At 33.7% G+C, this 23938-nt stretch overlaps 1 protein-coding gene across 4 annotated transcripts in view; it reads left to right on the plus strand.

The window, feature by feature from the left end:
- The first annotated feature begins 2445 nt into the window (after window positions 1–2445).
- PTPRO (protein tyrosine phosphatase receptor type O) overlaps window positions 2446–23938 on the plus strand; it is a 206127-nt gene continuing 184634 nt past the window's right edge. For all 4 annotated transcript variants that reach the window (XM_023504519.2, XM_031938342.1, XM_031938343.1 and 1 more), the window contains exon 1: window positions 2446–2974. In XM_023504519.2, coding sequence (XP_023360287.1) covers window positions 2900–2974 — 75 coding nt within the window. In that variant the 5' untranslated portion in view covers window positions 2446–2899. The remainder of the gene's footprint in view (window positions 2975–23938) is intronic.

Raw genomic sequence — 23938 nt, forward strand, 5'->3', positions numbered from 1 at the left:
TTTTTTTTCTATTTTTTTCCTTTTTGATCTGATTTTTCTTGTGCACCATGATAATAGTGGAAATATGTATAGAAGAATTGCACATCTTTAACATATTGGATTACTTGTTGTTTGGGGGAGTGTAGGGGAAAGGGAACAAAAAAAAAATTGAAACACAAAGTTTTGCAAAAGTGAATGGAGTTCTATCTCCAGACCATATGTAGCATGCTTTGTCTAGTGTCAGTACATAAGGAAGAGGTCTTCAGGAAAACATAATGCCATATAAAGGAAAAACTCTGCTCCTCAGTTGGGAGCATATACAAACATTATATATGGTGCTGGTGTGCTAACCAGTTTGTGAAGAGATGGATTATTTACAGTCTAATAACTGGCTCTTCAGGCAGACCTAGGATACATTTAAAAGAGACTAACCAACCAAATAGTTAATCAATCAATCAATTAATAAACATTTACTGGAACCTAATATGTACTAGTCACTGTGCTGAACACTGGAATACAAAAAAAACAAAAAACAAAAAACAAAAAGTAGTCCCTCACTCATGCATTGTTTATGGAGTTGTTTGTGAACTGAATCCAGCCATTCTGGAGAGCAATCTGGAATTATGCCCCCAAAGTTATCAAACTGTGAATGCCCTTTGATTCAGCAATGTTACTACTAGGCTTTTACCCCAAGGAGATACTAAAGAAGGGAAAGGGACCTGTATGTGCCAAAATGTTTGTGGCAGCCCTCTTTGTAGTGGCTAGAAATTGGAAAATGAATGGATGCCCATCAGTTGGAGAATGGTTGAGTAAATTGTGTTATATGAATGTTATGGAATATTATTTTTCTGTAAGAAATGACCAGCAGGATGAATACAGAGAGGCTTGGAGAGACTTACAAGAACTGATGCTAAGTGAAATGAGCAGAACCAGGAGATCATTATATACCTCAACAATGTTCAGTTCCAATTGATCAATGATGGACAAAATCAGCTACACCCAGAAAAAGAACACTGGGAAATGAATGTGGACTACATTTTTGTTTTACTTCCCGGGTTATTTTTACCTTCTGAATCTAACTCTTCCTGTGCAACAAGAGAACTGTTTGATTCTGCACACATATATTGTATCTAGGATATACTGTAACATATTTAACACATATAAAACTGCTTGCCATCTAGCAGAGAGGGTGGAGGGAGGGAGAGGAAAAGTCGGAACAGAAGAGAGTGCAAGGGATAATGTTGTAAAAAATTACCCAGGAATGGGTTCTGTCAATAAAAAGTTACAATAGAAGCCAGGGAGGTCAGCAAGTGGAGTTAAGAAGGGAGAGCATTCCAAACATGAGGGAGAGCCAGAGAAATTGACCAGAGAATGTCTTATTTGTGGAGTAGTCAAGAGGCCAGCATGTGGGAGGTAAGGTGTAAGAAGATTGACTTTTCTTTAGGCTATTCTTACCTGAACTTCATTCAACAAGAGTGGTGATGATATAGATAGAAAGAAGGGAAGATAGGGATTAAACTTTTGATTTCATTGATTTAGGCAACTTCCACATATAGAACCTCTTTATACCAACGCAGATGGGTACCTTTTGTATAATTTAAGGGAGTTCACATATATTAATAAATTAAGAGAACTTACCCTAAAGTCACATAATCAGTTTATGTTAAAGAAAATATTTGAACCCACTTCTATCCTGGCTCTGAAGCCAGCTCTCTCTCTCTCTCTCTCTCTCTCTCTCTCTCCCACACACACACCTCGTCTCTTTCTCTGTCTCTGTGTCTCTGTCTCTGTCTCTGTCTCTGTCTCCCTGTCTCTGTCTCTGTCTCTCTGTCTCTCTCTCTCTCTCTCTCTGTGTCTCTCTCTCTCTCTCTCCCCCCTCCTTTTCATCCTCCTACTCTTCTTCTCCTCCTAATGGGAAAAATTGTATACAAGTTTACATATTTGTAAATACGGTTTTTTACGGTTGTAAAAGCACAACAGCTCATGACATAAAAACTATTGTCTCCATATTCTTGTTCTGAGTATGTGCATGTGTTTGATGGAGAGGTTAGCGGAAAATTCTTGAATGAAACTTGGGTGAGGGATATGTGTGTGTGTGTGTAAAGGGAGAATAGTAAATTCATTGTGTATCTCTTCCCCCTTCTTTCCTCCCCATATTCTTTTCCTTCCTCCCTCCTTTTCTTTCTTTCCTTCCTTCCTTCTTCCTCCGCTCTCTTCTTTTTCCTTTCTTTTACTTTTCTTCCTCCCTCTTTTCCTCCCTCTCTTTCCTCATTCCTTCTTTCTTTCTTTCTTTCTCTTTCTTTCCCAGAAATCCTAGTTTTTGCTAAGGAAGAGAGTAGGATGCATGAAAATCCACTTCTAACACTCCTGATTGAGGGAAGGTAGGGAGATAAGGAGGTGAGGCTGGGATAAGGGGCGGAGCCAAACATGGAATCTGAAAGAAATTGTGGGCGGGAGTTGGGAGGGAGGGAGAGAGAGAGATGGTAGGCTTCTTATCATGTTAAGCCTTCAGAGTAAGAGGCTCCTTGTTAGCTGAGGATGCTTAGAGAGCAGTAGGCTGTGCTGAGACTCCGAGCTTATCACCACGCGGACCCTGCAGCTCCAAGAACAGCCGGGTTGGCAGCAAAGCCTCGCCCATCCCCAAGCCTCCATCCCTTCTTCTTTAGCCATCAAAGGGCAAGCCCGCTTGACACATCCTCGGAAAAACCCAGGCGAGGGAAAGGAAGCAGAGGAGTTGTCGGAAAGAGAGAAAAGGGAGGATGCGCCCCCCGGGAGTGGCGACGGTGCCGGCCATCTGATCCCTCGGCACCCATACGCCATTGTGAGCTGAGGGAACCAGCCGGAGAAGCCGAGCGGGGGCCGTCGGCTGCCTCTGCCCAGACCGCGGCTCCCTCCCTTCCTCGGACCCGTCAGAGCTACTATGGGAAGCCGGCCCACGAGGGCGAGCGGCAGCCTCATGATCCTGCCCCTGTTCTGGCTCTTTGTGCTCCTCAAGGTAAGGGAAACGCCGACATACTCATGAGCTGCCTTTTTGACCACAGCGCAAGCTGGCTTAGCCTGCCAGGCTCTGCCCTCTACAGTGCCAGCCAGCATGCCGGGATAGGACAGATGTGCGATGGCTGCAACTCGAGGAGCCAGTATTGCTCTTGGACTTGAGCGTGGAGGTTTATTCGCTTCATATTTCTTTGTATTTGGTTTGGGGCCTTATAGTAAAAGGGGGGAGCAGTAAGAGAAGTTTGCCTCATCCCCCGTGGTTCTCCCATTGTGCTTCCCCACACCCAACATTCAGAAATGGGAGTCAGAGATGGTTAGCTTGTGGGCTAAAGCCGTCTAAGGAAAAATGAGGTCACTTTCCACGCACCTAGGCGGTTGCTTTGCTCCCCCAAACTCAAAGAGTATGCTGCTCTACCTTTAATTTCTTTTCTGGCTGTAGACTGCAGATGTTAGCTATAATTGTGCTTTTTTCCCCCTCTTGAACTGAGAGATCAAGTCAGGGAGTATTGTGGATGAACCTCTTTGCAAATCATTATTTTTGCTATTAGACACTGCTAAAGAGTAGCTCTCTAGGATTTTTCTTTTCTTTTTTTTTTCAAACACAGGTTCTTAATATATTGATACATCTGGAAAGATGCCATTATGTATAGTAAATATTTGGAATACTGTTACAATTAACTTTTCTATATCTACTTTGAACGATTACATTTCAAGTATTTTTCTTAGTGGGAGAGAGATGTTTGAATACATTTGTAATAAGCAAAAATAACAATTATAGGATCATAGCAGAGCTGTAAGGGTCCTCAGAGGCTGTATAGTCCAAGCCTCTCATTTTATAGATGAGGTAACTGTGGCCTAAAGAGGTAATGTGACTTATCTAAGATCACACAGCATTATTTCTAAAACTTTTTCTTTTGTTTTGCAAATTACTGTCTGTACTTTACAGTACAAATTTGTTGAAGATTTTCCTGAGAAGTGATGTGAAGTTGTAAATTGATTAAATCCCACTCTGTCTTCTGGAATTATGTTTTAATTCTTTCATTAGTTTCATTTCTCAGAAAACTAAAGAATGTAGACAAGAGAATGGGAGCTGTCCTTCTAGCACTACGGTATTATCTAATTTTGGACACCTAGGAGATATTCATGGATGGAAATGGTTCTCATATCAGAGATGTGCAATTCTTGTTTATATACTCTATGAATTAATGAATATTTGTCTGTGAGACTAGTACTAAACCAATAAGGATGAAATTTGATTTTAAATCTCTCATATTCTCTACTAATCTCATCTTTCTATAGTAGTGACCCGAGGTCAAATGCTAAGCCATACCACAAGTTCTGACAGGTCCTACCAAGCTGCACAAGCTTTGAGTATTGGCCAAATGATGTCTGTTGTCTGGGTACAAGCCAAGTTCAGAAAGGCTCATCTCTGAGTTGGCTACATAAAAAATTGATCTCAAAGATGATCTACTAATGTATAGAGGGAGTGCCATTTGTGTCAGTGAAAAGAATGCTCATGCTTATGAAATTATGCATCCTTAAATATTAAGTATATTCTGCCTTACCCTGGAAAGAAAGTAAAGCATACAAGAAGATGTTAAAAAAAAAGATTTGTGAGCAACTTTTCCAATACATTTTAGACCTACAGGAAGAAGCTGAAAAGAATGTTTTGAAATTAAATGTTTGAACATAAAGTCTATTAAGTTAGCAACTCTTTCTAAAAGCTTTTTGTGTAGGAAAATTTGATTAGGCATAGCACTTAACCATTTTGGACTTTGTCCTTACTAATGCCTGCAGTTTCTTTTAAAGTGTCTCTAAAATTTTTATTGCTACTTGAAGACTTTAATTACTAGAAGGTTGACCACCAAATGATTTGAATCAGAAGCAGGAAGCTGAATAAGACAATGTACTAAGATATTATGCTCTTTGTAGAAAATAATGTAATCACGATTTTTTGAAGCATTTTAAATTTTACTGCCCTTTCAATCTTCATATCAAAAAATCTGAACTAAAAGTAAATATATATCACTTGTGTATTTGACCATGATACATGGCATTTAAATATCTAAAAACACCTGGATGATTCCTTTTTTTGAATAAACTTTTCTTCCATACAGATAAGTCCTTTTTGGCCTAAAATTAAAAATCTTTGCTAAGCAATGTAACTGTGGGAAAAGCACAGCTTTTGGAATCAGAGAAACAATGAAAATTGTAGTTCTGTTACTATTGGGTATGGTTGAGTCATCAAAACAATATATATTTGAAAGTAGAGTGATTACTCATGTATGATGAGTCATAAACCATCCACCAAAAAAGAAACAAGCCACCCCCAAAATACGTTCCCATAGCTTTTATGATGTCCAACAAATCCGAGTCCATCTTTTAAACATGATAAATAAATTAAAATCCCTAAGGACAATAAGTCAAGGATACTTTTACACTAGACTGAGTTTATAACTTTTTTCTTCAATAATATTGATTAATGAATGTTTCTAAGCTTAAACCTTACTAAATAATCAATCAAGATAGCCTATATGCTTCTTGTAGCCATATATTAGTGAAATACAACTTCAAGCACCTTGCTTTTATGATAAATCTATTGTTTTATTTGCTCTTTCATTAAATACCATGAAACTAATTAATATAATGATAATTAATTATGAATATATTAGATATTGAGTGATTTTTTTCCCAAAAAACATTTTGGCATTTGTAGAAAGAATTGCAAGAATAGATGAGTGTAATGTAATAACATTGTGATTCTTAGGGAACTTATCACATAAAAGGCAATATAGTAAAAGGGAGAGAGCTCATTATTGAGAGTAAGGGAAATACTGAGTCCCATTCAGACTACTTGTAACACTTCAGGTCAGCTATTTAATCTCTCTAGTTTTCTGTTTCTTTATCAGTCAAATTAGAACTAACTAGACTACTCTATAGTCCTTTCCATATCTAAACCTGTGGTCTTACGAATACAACTTAAACTTATCTCTGCTGCCTTACTCTGCTGTCTTATTCTTCTGAATGTTCCTATAATTATCACAACTCTATTATAAGAATTTGGACCAAGACTATCTTGATCATTGTTTAACTCCAAAGCCCTACTTCTGGTTCACCATTATCTATTTTTTCAATTTAGATAGAATATGAAACATGTCAATATATGCCTTCACTGTATCTTCTTTAGTTCATTCCCACTAAATATTGGTATACTTCAAGATCTCTTGAACCCTCTTCTCTTCTCCTTTATTCTTTCTCACCTCATGATTTCATCAGTTCCAAAGACTTCAGTTATCATCTCTATATAGATAATTCTCAGGTCTACAGAGTCAACCCTAACCATTGTCTTGAGATCCAATATTGAATCATAAACTATTCTTGGACATCTTAAACTGGATGTTCTGTAGGCATCTGAAACTCATTATGTTCAAAATAAAACTCATTATCTTTCCCAAAAACCTTTTCCATTTTCCTGACTTCCCTAAGACTATTTAGGGAGCCACCATTCTTCCAGTCATTCAGTTTTGCAACCAAAAGATGTCCTCCCTCCTTTCATTTCCAATCTATTGGCAAGTTTTGTCCATTTTGCTTTCACAGTTTCTTTTGTATATATAGACTTCTGTTTTCTCATTGAACCACTGCTTTAATGGAGAAATTTGTCACCTCATGCTTAGACTTTGAAATAATCATCTTAATTGACTCCCTTGCCTCAAGACTTTGCCTCCTCCAATCTTATTTTCACTGAACTGTCAAAATGATTTTCCTCTATAAGCATATCTCAGAAACATTGCAGGTTTGGTTTCAGACCACCATAATCAAGTGACTATCATAATAAAGTGAGTCACATTCTTTTTGTCTTCACATTTCATATAAAAGTAATGTTTACACTATACTGTAGTCTATTAAATTTGCAATAGTATTATATCTTTAAAAACCCTTAATTAAAAATACTTTACTGCTAAAAATGCTAATCATCATCTGAGCCTTCAGCAAGTTGTAATCTTTTTGCTGGTGGAGGTTCTTGCCTCATAGTTGATGGCTGATGACTGAGCAGGGTGTGATTGCTGAAGGCTGGGGTGGCTGTGACAATTTTTTAAAATAAGGCAACAATGAAGATTGCTGCATTGATTGACTCTTCCTTTCACAAAAGATTTCTTTGTAGCATGTGATGCTGTTTGATAGCCTTTTACCCACAGTAGAACTTCTTTCAGAATTGGAATCAATCCTGTCAAATCCTCCTGCTGTTTTATCAACTAAGTTTATGTAATATTCTTTAATATTATTTTTGCCTGAGGGAATATGGAAGCTTGAGGAGAGGGGAAGAGATGAGGGAATAGCTGGTCAATAGAGCAACTTTATTAAGTTCACATCTTATTTTGTAGTACCCCAAAACAATTACAATAGTAATATCAAAGATCACTGATAACATAACATATAATAATAATGAAAAAATTTGAAACATTGTGAGAATTACAAAAATAAGACATAGACATATGTGACATAATGTTACCTACAGACTTGTCTGATACAAGGTTGTCACATTCTATTTGTGAAAGCACAAAACAACAACAAACCAACAAAAACACACACATAGTCTATGATATATAATAAAATGAAATACAATAAAATGACATGCCTATATTGAAGTTCTGATTGTCATCTCCTCCCAATCAATAAACTCTAATAACTCTCTCTTTTTCTCAAAGATAAAATATAAAAATACTCTGTCATTTAAATTGCTTCATAACTTCACCGTGCTCTTCTTATCCTTTCCTTTATTCCTTTCCACATACTATATGATCCAAAGACTCTGGCCTCCTTATTGTTCTTCACATATAACACTCCATCTCCTAACTCCATGTGTTTTCGTTAGCTACTTCCCCAAGCTGGAATACTTTCTTTCCTCACCTTTGCCTCCTGATTTCCCTGGCTTCCTTTAAGACTCAGCTCAAATTCCACATTTTGCTGGAATTTTTCCTGGTCCCTTATTGCTAGTGCCTTCCCTCTGAAGGTACATTCCATTTACCTTATATAATTTATATACACATAATTGTTTTGTGTCATCTCGTGCATTACAGTATGGACTCCTTAAGATTAGAGACTATATTTTTGCCCTTCTTTCTATCCCTGGCAGTAAACACTTAATAAATACTTGTTGACCAATTAACTGCCTTCTCTGAATTTTATCAGATAGCAGTAAGATGGAATTTATTTTCCTTGAACTCACTGACTAGGTATTCATCTTTCTTTTTTAGTCCCTCTTCTATTTTTCTTTACTATATTGTCTCTTACTATATTGAAAAGAAAATTATTATTTATTTCTACTAGTTTACATTTCTGGAAAAATATATTTATTCCCATCAAACATGAGTTTTGTGATTATTCATGCTATTTACAAACGAAAACAAATGTTTATTTACTCTTGAAAGTATAAACATGTACCAGGAGAAAGCTTTTGCTCTCCTATGCATATTCTCTCTACAAATTCTTACACAGTTGCTTTCCTTTTTGAAATGGCATCCATATTATATATCACACACTAGAATTTATAGGCTTTGCATTTCATCCCAAATAGGTAAGGGCACTGACATTGTAATAAACTACATTGCCATTGACTTCACTGCCATCTGACTTCTTTGATGAATGATCCAGCCAGCTAGCCAGCCTCTTTCACATATAATATCACTGTTGAGTAGCTGATGATGATTGAGTTTAATATGTGACTGTGCTTTAAAATGATTTCTGCTGTGCACATCTGTCCATGTTTTTCTTTGGCAATGTGAGAACATATGGAACATATCTGTGTTCACATCATGACAAGTGAAGACAGATAGGAACATGAAAAAAAATCTATCTAGATCTGCTTTAGTGGTACTTTAGTTCATATATTTCCTTAAGAAAAGAAAATGAAAGAGCATGTCATTTTTGCCCTTAATTTGAAAATATATCATTCCTTCTGGCTATTGAAGGTATATAAAGGTATAGTTGCATAAAGAAAAGATTTTATTTCAATTTACAATTATATAGTTTCTTAGTAAATTTTAAATATACCTTTTAGCTCTAGTTCTCAGGGTATTCCAAAAGGATATTCAGCATAGAGTATTGTTCATGAATTTATATATTTAGATGGTTTACAAATTATATGATTTTGTTGATGTAGTGCTCCCTACCTTAATATTAATAGCAATCCCTCTAAGTTTTCTTAGGCAATTTTATAGAAGCTGGGTAGAGCAAAATGATAATCTGGTGTCTAGATCTCTATAGGTGACCATCTCTGAATTTAACTAGTTTGATGTTGAGATTATAGATAATCTGTCACTGTGCTTACAATTTGAGTTTTTCATCTTGGAGATATCTGTGGCATTTGTTTTTTATTGACCCAAGCCTTCAAGATCTTAGGACCATCTCTACACTATAATAAGGCATAGCATAGAATTGAGAAGTTGGTGGAATATATACTTGCAAATGAAAAAAATAAAATTTAGTGCCTTCATGCTAATAAAAAGATTCTAGATCTGGGGTTCTTAACCTGTTGCCCACTAACATTGTTAGGTGTATTTCAATATAATTTGTTTCCTTTAAAATACCATATATTTTATTTTGTGAATATAAGCAATTACTCTGATAAGGGTCTAAGACACAAGAGAAATGAAGAAGTCCTGTTTTGGAATATGATATTTGAAAAAGAATAAACTAAACAGAATTAGATGAACTAAATTATGCTCCATATCACTTTCCAAAATTATTAAAAGCATGTTTACCAGATAATTTTTTTTTGTTTTTATGCCAACAGACCTCATTTCTTTATGAATACCACCACCAGTTTTTCTTAAATATTAATTTCACTAGGTAATGGTGGGGATAGTGCTGGACTATATAGTGCAATAGTGAAGAAGGACCTAGGTTTGGATCCTGGCTCCAATATTTATTAGATGTGTGACCTTAGATATAACAATTAATTTCTCTGAACCTGAGAGATTAACAATACTTGTGCAACAAGTCCAACACAATTAGAAAAGTGCTTTATCAGCATTTTTGTTGTTGCTGTTGTTTATCACTCACTTTTCATTCATGTCCAACTCTTCAAGATGCTGTTTGGGGTTTTCTTGGCAAAGATGCTGAAATGATTTACTCTTTCCTTCTCCAATTCATTTTATAGATGAGGAAACTGAAGTAAACAGGGTTGTGATTTGCCCAGGGTCACCTAGATAGATAGATTTGAACTCAGAAATATAAGTATTTCTGACTTCAGTCCCAGCATTCTATTCACTGTTCAACCTAGCTGCAATTGTAAACTTTAAAATATTATTTAAATTTGAGTTATTATTGTGTTATTCTTCCCAATATAGCACCTTCACCCTCCCTATTGTGAAGTACTATCAAAACCTCTCTACCTGGTTTTTGAGATACCTCAAAATTTAACCCCATTCTACAATTTTATTTCTCACTATATGAAATCTTCCTTTTTTCCTTCACCCTCTTATAACCTCTGATCTAGTCAAATTCCCCCCCCCAAATTCATGTATTTCTCTAACAATATACCTGTCGCCCTCTTCTCTGTTTATTCCAATCAACCATCTTTTAAGATCTAGCTCAAGCTTCATCTTCTCCATAAAGCCTTCCCTGATTAACCTAGGTCTTGGTGATCCTTCCTTTTCTTAAACTTTTATAATGCTTACAGTCATGGACTCATTAGAGGAACTTAGAAATAATATGATTTATTCTCCCCATATTGAAGATAAAATGAGAAAACTGAAAACCTAGAGATATCAAATTATTTGCCAAGACCACACAACTAGTTAGAGACTGCCAGATAAAATGCTGGTTTTTTAAAAATGTGTAATGTAATGAAATGTGTAAAAAATAGATAACAGTGGGTTCTCACATTCTTTATATCTCTTAATAAGTAGTGTGACTGTGAAGAACATGTATAAAAGTCTTCCTATTACTTTTCATATTTTTACTTCTGAAACTCTTGATATATAAAGAGACCATTCTCAAAGAGATTTGATAGAGGAGAGGAAGCAGGCATGGGGATAATTACTTTTTTGAGATGTCAATACGATGTTATTTTTTTTAACCACATTTTTGAAATCTCCCCTTGTTTTGATCAATTAAATAATTATTATCTCATTGCCTTTGGAATTTTATCTCCTTCAGCACATGTTTTTGTTTTTTTTTTTTGTTTTTGTTTTTTTTTTTTTAGATTCAGTTAGATTCAGTGGCCCTTCTTAATTTCATCTGAGATTCCATTTCCACAATCTCATATATAACCTGGAATACAATGTAGTGATTCTATTGTCATTTACAATGAGAATAAACTGCTATTATGATGGCAAATTTTTTTCTTTTCACATTTACACTGCATAATATTTTACTCTAGCTTACTAGTATTGAGTTTTGTTTGTGTTCATAGTCACCTAAGCTATTCCACTTCGTCATGCATGAGATCAAATCTGAGTATGATTGCCATGCTGGAGGTCCAACCTCATCTTCTTCCTTGTGCCATCTGTTTGAGACTCAGTCATCCTACCCTGCATATGTATGATTAGAAAAGGAGGTAGTCTTGTCATGTAATGAAACAAAAGTATGGCATAAAAATGGACAAGCTGCGTGTTTCTTAGTACCCACAATGTATTAAAAGAAATAGCGAAAGACCTCTAGCATGTTAGGCATATTTTTATGGTGAGTTTATAGAAAGACATGTATAATGTTAAATATAGTTGTATATATGTGTATATATATATATATATATATAATGTATATATATGTGTGTGTACTATAGGATTGGATAGTACATGCAAATAGAGGAAATATCTACATTGAAGAAATCATACAACAAAATAATTGAAATATATAATCAGATAACAATAATCTTGGCTTTCTAATTGGTCAAAGTATACTCATCTCTTTTGTTAATCATAAGCTACATTTTCCTTTGAATAAATTGGTCTTTTTCTATCCCAAAACAAATTGACAATCCAAACTGACCATTTCTTGGTACTGTCATTACAATTATAACAATGTACATCAAGGTCTATAATTATAATTAAAATAATAATCAAGGCAATAGATGTGCTTTTGTAAAACACATCATAATTTAGTGTGTCATATTTAACAGTGAGTAATATCCCCAGCACTCCAAGAAATCTAATATTACTGTAGGTATTGTTAAGTTTTTTAGATTTTTATTAGGTAAAGTAATTGTCTCCAAAATCTGTCTTATGCAGAAATTATTAAATATGTGGGTAATAAAAGACCAAGGAGATTGTGCATTTTCTGGAATATATTAATAACATTTTTATTCTAAAGGACTCCTGTTGAAGGGATTACAATAGAAGAGGTTGATATAAAGTATATTGGCATTTACATATAAATATGGTGATATGGCTACATTCATTTCACATTTTATGGGAAATTTGCATTTTTACTACCTGAATTATATTTCTTAAATAGTTCCTCTTAATCAGAAATGACTACAGGCCTTTGTAAGAATGGTTAGGTACTTAGGATTTAACAGTATAGAAATCCTGTTCTTCCAAAACTGTGCAAAAATGATTATATAAAAATAGTGAGAATTAAGCAGTCTGGAAATCATAGTCTTAAATTTGCCCTGACAGATTTTTTTCCCAATGTGTGCTTTAGGAATGAACAGACTTTAAATGCTTACTAGTGATTCTGGTTGCCTGCTTGGAGACATGCTAATCACATTTGTGTCTCTAAAATAGAAGGCTATATCTTTTAATATAACATTCCATTGTCTTTTTGCTGCCTGGTTTTCACTGAATAATATAAAATCTACTATACTTCAATCCATTAGAAAAGTAGATTATAATTAGAGATGATCAATTTAGATTCCCCATATAAGTCCATATAAGCCTTATTTAAGAACACATAAATATATCTTAAATTTCTATTCTGAAGTAAGAAGAAAGTAGGAAGATGCATTGTGGCTTATTGAATAGAGACTGAACATGGAAACCAGGAAGATCATGGTTCAAATCCTGCTTCAGTCTCATGTGACCTGAACAAATTATTTACTCTTGACCCTCAGTTTCCTTATTTGTAACATGGGTATGAATTTTTGTTTAAAAATATTTATTTTAAAACATTCTTTTCTTTTAAAATTTTGAGTTCCAAACTATTCACCTTTCTCAGAATCCTCCCCCATCCAGTGAGAAAATAAGTAAAAGTATATCAATTATAAATGTGAAATCATGCAAAACATAGAATCATGAAAAACATGGAAAATATAGAATCATGCGAAATATGGAAATATTAGCCAGAAAGAAAAAAGGAAAGGATAAATCAAGGAGAAAAGAAAAAAAAGAAAATTATATATTGAATTGCACTCAGAGTTTATCAGTCCTCTTTCTGAAAGTGGCTAACATTTTTCATTATGAGTCTTTTGGAATAGTCTTGGATCATTGTATTGATCAGAGCAGAAAAATCTTTCTCAGTTGACCATCACTGCAATATTGCTGTGAAAAATGACCTCCTGGTTCTTTTCTCTTTTCCTTGCGTCAATTCACATAGATCTTGCCATGTTGTTGTTGTTGTTTTTCTGAAACCATCTCTTTCATCATTTCTATAACACAAAAATATTCCATTACAATCATATGTCACAACTTGTTCAGTCATTCCCCAACTGATGGAGTGTCTCTTCAATTTCCAATTCTTTGCCACTACAAAGAGAGCTACTACAAATATTGTTTTACATATGTCCTTTTCTTTTTCTTTGATCTCTTTAGGATACAGATCTCTTATTTTTGGATCAAAGACTATGCAGCTTTATAGCCTTTGGGGGATAATTCCAAATTGTTCTTCAAAATAGTTGGAACAGTTTACTACTCCACCAGCAACTTATTAGTTTACCTATTTTTCCTCATCTCCTCCAGTATTTGTCTATAATTTCTTATAGATGAGAGGTGTTATCTCAAAGTTGTTTTCCAATGAAGTATTTTACATTTTCTTCCATTTTTTCATTCTTTTTAGTTTGTTTGACTGATTCTTGATGTCTCATAGAGTCAATAGCTTCCATTTCCTTGGTTCTAGTTTTTAAAGTCTGATTTTCTTCAGTTATCTTTTGTACCTTCTTCCTACTTTTTTAAGGTGTTGTTTTCTTCAGTGGATTTTTTTTTGCCATTACAATTTTAAGGGATTGCTTTCTTTGAGTCAAATTTTGTCCTTTTTTTCCCAAGTTATTAATTCTCTCTTGGATAGTTCTGGTTTCTTTTCTCAATTTTTCTTCTACCTCTTTTATTTGACTTTTAAAATCCTTTTATGAGCACTTCCAAAAAGGCTCTTTGGACTTGAGACCAATTCCTATCATCCTTTGAGGTATCTCATGTGTGTGTTTTGTCCTCTTCTATGTTGGTATTTTGGTGTTCCCCGTCAACATAGTAGTTTTCTATGATCAAGGTTCTTTTCTGTTTCTTACTCATTTTCTTTATTTCTTGTACAACTTTGAGCACAGGGGCCCTTTGTTTTGGTGTCTTGCTCACAGCAGAGAGTTACCCAACCTAATCCTTCCTGTTGTTGCCTAGTTTCCCAGGTTGGTAATTTGCTTTCTATACTGGAACTGGAGTATGTCCCATTGGCCTGTTCTACTGAGCCAGGACTCAAGATTGGTTGCTTATCTACTTTGATTAAGACCTTCTCACTGGCTTTCTCTTTCATTATTTGAGCTGGGCTGTGTATCCCTTTCACCCCAGTGAGACCAATTTTTCTTGAAGTCCTTTTAATCTATCTGGAGAAGTGGTTTCATTCTCTCTTTGCAGGTGCTGTAATTCCAGACTTTGTTTAGAGGCTTGGTTTCATGTGGTTTTCCAGGGGAAATGGGAAATCTCAAGCAACTTCCTGGCTTGATTCTATCATCTTGGCTCTATCCCTGGAATATTTCAGAGTTATTTTAATCTGCCTTTCTCTAATAAGTAGTGATTTAGGCTATTTTTTCATATGACTATAGATCATTCTAATTTCTTCTGAAGACTGCTTCTTCATATCCTTTGACCATTTATCATTTGGGGAATAGCTCTTATTTTCATAAAATTTACTTAGTTCCTTATATATTTGAGATATGAGGCTTTTATCAGAAATACTATAAAATTTTATATTATTTCACTGTTTAGCTGTTGTGATATTATTTCGCTATTCACTTTTAGCAAATATAATTTCCCTATTCAGTTGATGCATAATAGATTTTGCTACAGATTTTTATTTTAACTCCATGTATGCTTTTTGTAAATAGCAAGTTGTTAGATTCTGGTTTCTAATGTAAGGTATTTTGCTATTTATTTCTTTTTTTATGCATGAGCTCATCCCCTTCACATTCACAGTTATGATTACTAACTGTATGATTCCCTCCATTCTATTTTCTTCCATTTATAATTCTTTCTTTATCCTGTTCTTCCTTAAAAATGAATTTTTCTTCTGATCACTCTCTCTATTAGTCCCCTGTCTTTTTTATCATCCTTACCTTAGATGTCTTTTCTCCTCCTAATTACCTGTTGAGTAAGTTATTTTTTATATCAAACTTTGTACACACACACCCACACCCACACCCACACCCACACACACATTCTTCCTTCTTTGAGCCAATTTCTATGAGAATGAAGTTCAAACATTGCCTGCCACTCTTTTCATTTCCTCTCCACTATAAATACTCTTTCTTTTTGCCTCTTTCATGAGAGAAAACTTTCTCCATTCCACTTCTCCCTTCAACCTTACCCTAGTGTTCTCCTTTAGGATGAAAGATGAGATACTTTTTTTTTTGAGATCATCCCAACATAATTGACTCATTTATATCCTTTATGTAGACTTTAATTTTCCATATAATGATAAAGTTCTTAAGAGTTGCATATATCATCTTCCTATATAGAAATTCAAATAGAGTAACCTTATTGAATTTCTTATGATTGCTCTTTGATGTTTATCTTTTTATGCTTCTCTTGAATCTTGTGTTTGAATGTCAAATTTTTCTATTCACTTAATGTTTTTCATCAGGAATGTTTGCAAGTCTTCTATTTCATTAAATATCCACTTTCCTCCTGGAAGATTATTTTCTGTTTTGCTAGGTAGGTTATTTGTGGTTATAATCCTACTTTCTTTGCTTTTTGGAAGGAAGAAATGAAGGATGGAAGGGAGAGGGAGGAAGGAAGGAAGGAAGTATGGAAAGAATGAGGGAGAGAAAGATGAAAAGATGGAAAGATTTCTTAAATGTTTACTACATGCCAGGAAATGTTCTAAGTACTTCATAAACTTGCTCTGGGCACTATGCCTTTTTGCATTACTAGAAAATATATCGCACTTGAATTCATGAAATATTAGTTTAAATCTCAACTTCCTTGTTAGTTATGAAAACTTGAGTTGGTCACTTTAACCTCTATAACTCTATTCCCTGATTTATAAAAGTGAAGTGGTATGTCTCTCCTAGCTATAATATTCTTTGAAGGTATTATACCAAAAAGTAATGTTGCATGATAGGAACATGATCCAGTGGGACCACTAGGAGCCCAATCAGGAAAACCTGAGTTTAAATCTCATCTGTGAGATTCACTAGCTGTGTAATCAGGAATAATTTGGAACTTTTCTGAGTTTTTCTAAGACTAGATAGGTTGTGAGTTCTGTTGGAGTACAGAGTTCCTGCACTGAAAGTTCCCCACACTATTGAAATCCCAGATTCTTGATCATTAGGACATGTCTTTCAGCATTTTACATTCATCAATTTAACATATAATCTCATTCCTCATGGAATTTACAAGCTATAAAAATCAACGACACATGCTATTAGGTACATATGGACAAATAAATTATATGCCAAGCACTATGCTAAGTGCTGAGGTGACACAGAAAAACATAAAGTAGTCTCTGTCTTCAAAACATTTACATTTTATTGAAGGTGTTTTCATTCTAACAGTAGACACACAGGTGAACAGGTCTTTTCCTCCTGACTTCCCTCAACAAAAAATTCAAGGAACTTTGTGAAGTATTGACTATACTATGACCAAAAAAAAAAATTAGCCCCAATTCTCAAGGAAATTCATATGAATAAAGCAGGGAAATGGACAAATATTCCCATAGATATTTGCTCCAGATTAATCAAGGAGCTAGTACTAATAGAAAAGATGATAAGTAAGTGAAAAAAATATTAAACATACACTATATCCCAATCACTCCAGTAAGTGCTACAGATATGTCAAAATTCAAGACAGTTCCAAGGAGCTCATATGGTAATTAAAGGAGATAAGACATATGGGAGAGTTTAGTTGTAGGGCTGATGGAAAGTCCCAATAGTCCTTAGAGTTCAGTAGGAGGATGGATGGGAGGTTTCCAAATTGTGGAAATAGAATGCTCTCAAGTCATAAATGCACAAATCTTAAAAAAAAAAAAACCCAGAAACCTTCATTTCTGCTAAGCAGGTGAGATAACAAAGTTTGGTGAAAGGCATTAATACAAAACTATATTTGCCTAGCTCTAGTTAGCCTAGCTCAGGAGGCTTTTATCAGCATTAGAGCACATATGAGGAGGATAAATGTCAGGAGTAATCCAAGATTATAGTTTGGAAAGGGGGCTAAGTAACCATAAGGTAAAGAGGCACAGTACACAAGGGCATAAGACAATATAAAGTTCAATTGGTTAACTCCTAACCCCTGTATGTATATTTATCTCGCTTAGTCATAAGACTATTGTGTTCAAAAGGTGAATTGGTCTCTTGGTGCATTTGAAAAAGGTTACAGCTTTTGCCTGCTGTAGCCTAAATAGTGCTATTTTTTACCATTATCAGGGATAGCCCATATTTCTGGCAGGTTTTTTCTATAATTATCCTGTGTGTTGTTTTGCCTCTTAGAAAATAAAATAGACAGTTATTTGGCTTTTGTATTCTTGAATTTTTCATGTATGTGTTATAGTGGTTTTTATTTTGAGGGAATTCCTCAACCTGGTGTCCTAAGACCTTCTAGGAGACAATTCTTAGCTGCTTGGTCCATTTAACTGGAAGTCAATAAATCAGAAGTCAAAACTAAAAGATTAAAAAGTTTAATTAGATGGGCAATTATCAGGTGGCTAGCAAGGACTCTAAACAAAAGGACGTACACACACATACACACATATGCAATTTTATATAATATCAAAGGGAAATTCTGGGGAAAAGAGGAAATTCAGTCAGGAAATCAGAAGAGCTCTTAGGCTTTCCTTATTGGGAAATTGCCAGGCAATTTTAAGGGGAATGTATTAACTTAGAAATCTTAGCAGGTATCCAAGATCAAGTCTGTTTCAGTGAGATAAAATTTTCTTCGTACTTAGTCCTATTAGAAAATTATTTTGGGGTCAGCATAATTCTAAGTTAGTGGAAACTTTCCTTCAAGACAGTACTAGTTCAAACTCATCCTGTCCTTGACAACCTGAAGGCTTCTTTTTATACAATCCTGCCTGTAATTCTGTTTCTCTAGCCCTTAAGGGTGTTTTTTTTTTTTTCTGGAGAGAAGAAATGTTCCCCAAATTCACAGTACATATTTGTCCTTCCCCCATAAATCCTGTAGAGTTATATTTAAATATTGTATAGCCATATTCCTTGAGCCCAAGAACCAGACTGGTACTTTTTCATAATTAAGACATATTTTAAAGAGAAAAAAATGTTCATCAAGTGTTCTAAAATGGTCATGGCTTTGAGATAGAACAGTAGTAATAATGCTCAAAAGTAGGATCATTTTTCTGAAAATTTATTCTGAAAAGCAGTTAAGGACATAAAGATTTTAACACCAGATTTGTTAAAATAATAGATCTTAAAATTTTATTTAAATGTTAAAAGTTTTAAAAAAGAATCATAAAATGTTTAAAAGGGTAAAACACCCTCTCACATACATAGTTTGCTATGTATATAAAATATGGTAATTATATAACTATTTTAGCTTCATGAAAAACCAATTTCTTTCTTATTAGAAATATTATCTTCAAATAAAAGTATCATTAGAGAAATTGATCATTGAGTAAATTGATTTTATTACTGACTCATTTATTTGTGGAACCTTACAGTGCTAAAATTGGAAGGAACTTAAGGACTTAGAATTAGAAGTGAACAATTATAAAGAGCCTTTCTTTATGAATTGTGCTTTCCTTAGATAGTGAACTAATCAAGTTTTTTCTCATCTGTACTGGAACTATACTACCACATTGGGAGACTAAGAAAATTAACAAAGAAAATTATTAATACAAGGAAGAAATTTTAGGAAGCAAAGTCTCAGGGTAAAACTTCAGAAGAAGAGATTAAGTCTTTAATGACTATGAAGAAATCCTCAGGAAAGAAACAATCAGAACTCCTGGAGCTATTCTGAGTTTGAAGAACTGATGTTTTGAGGTTGCAGAGATGATCAGTTTCTCCTACTGGGTCTTCACTGTTTAGGAGCAAAAGCTCTCAAAATAGATGGTTATGTGGTCAGAAAATGAAAAGACAGGTGATGCACAAAGTTATAGAGCACCTACCATGCCTGGAGTAGAAAGATCTGAGTTCAAATTTCACTGCAGCCACTTACTAGTTAGTTGTGTTATCCTAGGGAAGTCACTTAATCATGTGTGACTCAACTCCTCATTTATAAAATAAGCTAGAGAAGAAAATAACAAGCCATTCCAGTATTTTTGCTAAAAAACAAACAAACAAAAAAACCCTCAAATGGTGTCACAAAGAATTGGATATGACTAAACAACAAGAACACAAAGTTATGTATCCTAGTGAAATGTTTTGAAGGACATAAGTATGTATTGTACAGTTATCTAGTTCTCATTTCTGCTTTTTTCCCCTTCTATAAAAAGTTGAGAGATGGAAAGAAAAAATTATATCATTGAATCCAATCAAGTCAAACAAGGAACAAATTTAATAGTAATTCTGTCTATAAATAGGATGAACTCATTCAGAAAATTGTGTTAAGTTGGTATAATAAAAATAGAAAGTAAAATACAATTACAATTATAAAAAATTATTTATGAAGATTTATCAAGAGTTAATTTATTCTGCCTCAATAGGCTACATAAACTTGAAAACAAAGATTACTGAGATATTAAATAAAATAGTTGATATTTTCGATAATCATAAAATAGACACAATATTAGCTAGATTGCTCTGAGAGGAAAGAAAATCAGATGATCAAAATTACAAATAACAGGAGAATTCAAAATTAATAGAGAGGAAATGAAGAAAGAAATCATCAACTTTTTACCAATTATAGGCAAGAAACCAGAAAACGGTTTTGTTTTAAAAGATGAATATATGTCTATATTAAGAAAATATATAAGAAATAAGAAAATAGAGTTCAATATGACATTGGAAAGTAAATTGATTATTATATGTGAATTTCCAAAGAAACAATGACAAAATCCAACTTTATTATAGATGGATAGTAAATAGATTCTATTAAACACCAATAAAATGTGAAGAAATTATTTTCTTTTTTCCCTTGTATCCTGAGATTCTGGTAGATAATAAGTATTGATTAAGTGTCTGTTGGTCGATTTAAAGAAAAATTGTGAAAATCATTTCAGAAATAAAGATGGCACATAAACATAATTGCACAAATATAATTCCAATATTAACCCAGAATCATAAATCAAAGAAATAAAATTGTATAATTAATTTAAATCATAACATATTGAATAAAATCTATCAGCAACATATCAATAAATTACCCACTATTGTCAAATTAAAATTTTACCAATAATATTCTAGATTCAAAATCAGGAAAAACAACTATATTTAATCCCGTTTATAACAAAAATGAATATGATTATATCAATAAATGAATGAAAAGCTTTTGACCAAAACATAGCATTTAATTACAATTCTATAGAGAACAAGAATAAAAGACCCTTCCTTAAAAAAGAAATCAGATGAATAAGTACAGTCTAAAAGTAGGCAAAAAATTCAAGAATATCAAAGGCTACAATGAAATGATAGTAGGAAATAGAATATTTAACATTACTAGTTCTCAAAACATACTACTAAGCAGTAATGAGAAAAACTCACTCACTGGTATTCCTTAAAAAATAAAAAGTTGATCAGTGAAATAGACCAAATAATAAGGTCCCAGAAACAAATGTCCATCATAGTTTAATTTAAATTAATTAAATAGTTAAACTACTGAGGAAGGAACTCTGTTTAACAGCAACAACAAACCAAACAACAGATTATATAAATCTGTTATAATTCAGATTTTCAAAGCATTTTATAGTTCTCATTTGGTATAAAAAGTTTGCTTAGAAAATTGAAAGTAATTTTCTGAAATATGGATTTCTAACAGTATCGCTATTTTTTAGTGAAGTCTTGACCTGTGATTTGTTTAGAGAATTTATTTAGAGAATTCCCAATGGAAAAGCTCCTTCTACCAAGGTAGATTAACCATTGTTCTACATTTTATATTCCAGAATTTCCTGGGGCGCTGAAAATTTTAATAATTCACCTGGAGTAAAAAATATAGTGGGTTATGAAGTGAAAATGAGGTATAACCAATTTTGTCCATATACTCTTTTGATATCTCTACAATGTAAGGGGAAAATGAGAGTGGGCTCTACCTTGATGAATGGACTTCCTATGGTGAATTTATGTTAAGAAGACTCATATAGATCAAGCGGAAATGAATTCTAGTCTGTATTGTTGGAGGGCATACCCACATCAGTCATCTCAAAAATCTAATCAATTCAGCAACAAGTATTTAAGCACATATATATATTCAGTAAGCAGTCATTTCCTGTTTCTATAGACAATTTCACTTTTGGTGATATTTGTGCTCATGTCTAGTGCCTTCTGAATTTATGAGATATATTCTTGAGGATTCATTTCAATCAATAAGCCATTGTCTTATTTCTTGATCCTGAGCCACATTTCTCAATATATTTTTCATGATCCTCTTCTTTGCCCTTATATTAAAGCACATATTGATTTTATTTGAAAGGTCATATTGAGCTGTTCACAGAACCTCTTTACTTCCTCATTTTCTTAATATAGATTTTGGCACATAAGCTATAATCATGTTTATTTTGTGCATACTCTAAGACAAGATGAACTAACGCCCCATGAGATTGTTTCTTCTTGTCTCTCAATAGACAATAAAACCAATTTCACCAGCTCCTTTATTTGCCCATCTAAAGAGAATCTGAGGGCCATCCTTTCATTTAGCCATAAAATCATTGATGAATCAGATAAGGGATACATAGGACTAAGATCTAGATTTATTTACACTCTCATATCCAAGGACTTTTTTTTAATGACCACCCTGGATGGTGTTAGGACACTCCATTTATAGTTAAGCTTGTTCTTGATGCAGACTGTAGCAGAATCCTATTTAATCCTATTTAATTTTTTTCTAACATATCAGAGCCTGTTTGAGCTTGTTGGAATGACTTTCAAGTACCTATGACCATCTATGCAACATATGAATATGTTAAATATTATATAGACTATGAACATGATATGATTGCTAACTTCCTTTTTAGAATATTAAAAAAAAGTTAATAGATCCCAGATTTGGAACCTGTACTCTCAGGAAAATTCAAATTCCAGTGAACAAATCAGGGTAATAAGCATTCAAGTACCTGTTATGTAATTGAATGAATACATTGTGCTATGAATCCACTGTGCTACATACTGGGGGTTCAAAGAAAGGCAAAAATAGTCCCTGTCCTCAAGGAGCATAAAATTGTATGAAGGAAATACCCTAGTAGGTATAAATAGATTGTAGACCATTATCAACAATGATTTGTATGTGGATAAAAGATATCATTAGAACATAAATGATTAGAAAAGGAGATAGGCTAGTTAGTGTAGACAGAATAAAAGATAGAGAAGTCAAAAAAGACTCCTAACACACAGATTTGGTATAACAATCAAAGAGAAGTTCGTTAGCTAAGAAAGGCAAATTTAAGAACAAAGCTATTAAGAACAAAGGATGGGACTTAGCTATCTGGATCACAACATTAAATACTGGAAGGATAAGGTCTTGATTAGGTTTTGAGAATCTCTAATAAAAAGCAGTAAAAAATATTTTCCTGATTCCTGTGAATCTTATTAGGAGGGCTTGACTTGAAAGAGTAGGACAAAGGGAAAACTACCCACATATCTACCAAGTCAGATAACACAGAACAGCAGGTATAATAGAAGAATAAAAGCACTCATATAATTTATATACAACAAGATAATATGCAACAAGAGAGGAAGCAATAAGTATCAAGATTCCCACAGTCATAAACACAAATGCACAAGAAAAACAAAAAATCCTAATGCACTAAGGAAAATTTAACCTCTTAAATATTTCTGAAACTTGGAGACATGGAACAAATATCTCATATGTTGGTATGTAAAGATATAATTTGTTGAAAAGTAATGGGATTGAGAAAGGGATTGATAAAGTAGCATTAGAAAGCAATGTTATTGATGTTGTCATGGAAATAAACTGGGGAGTACCAGAGTAGAAGGAAGAAAAAAATGAGTAGCTTTGGAAACTCACAAACTTGGCACAGAGATAAAATAAAGGTGGGGAAGGAGTTGGTGGTGGTGAGGAAAATGACAGTTATTTGAATATTTTCTAGAGCTCTCTGTCTGCCAAAAAGCAGAGTAGCTGATAAATATTTAAATTTCCTTGAAGATAATTTCATTTTTCAAACAATAAGAGGACATTGTTCTTAAGATCTTGATTATGACCAACCAATAGGAACTATTTGCTAAAGTAGAAATTAGGTGAACCTTAAGAAGTGACCAGTCCAGCTTAGAAATTATGATAGACTGATAATCTACTCATAAATAAAAGATAGAAAGGGTACCATAACTTAACTTTTTTCTTTTTATTGTATTACTTTTTTATCAAATTAAATATAAAATAAGAAAAAATGACACTTCACACCTAGACTAACAAATCAATGAAAAAGTGTTTTAAGTAATTACTTTGAGCCAGGAACTGTATTTTAGATCCAAAAACAAGACTGC

Source organism: Sarcophilus harrisii, chromosome 5 (genome assembly GCF_902635505.1).
Source record: "Sarcophilus harrisii chromosome 5, mSarHar1.11, whole genome shotgun sequence".
Taxonomy (NCBI): domain Eukaryota; kingdom Metazoa; phylum Chordata; class Mammalia; order Dasyuromorphia; family Dasyuridae; genus Sarcophilus; species Sarcophilus harrisii.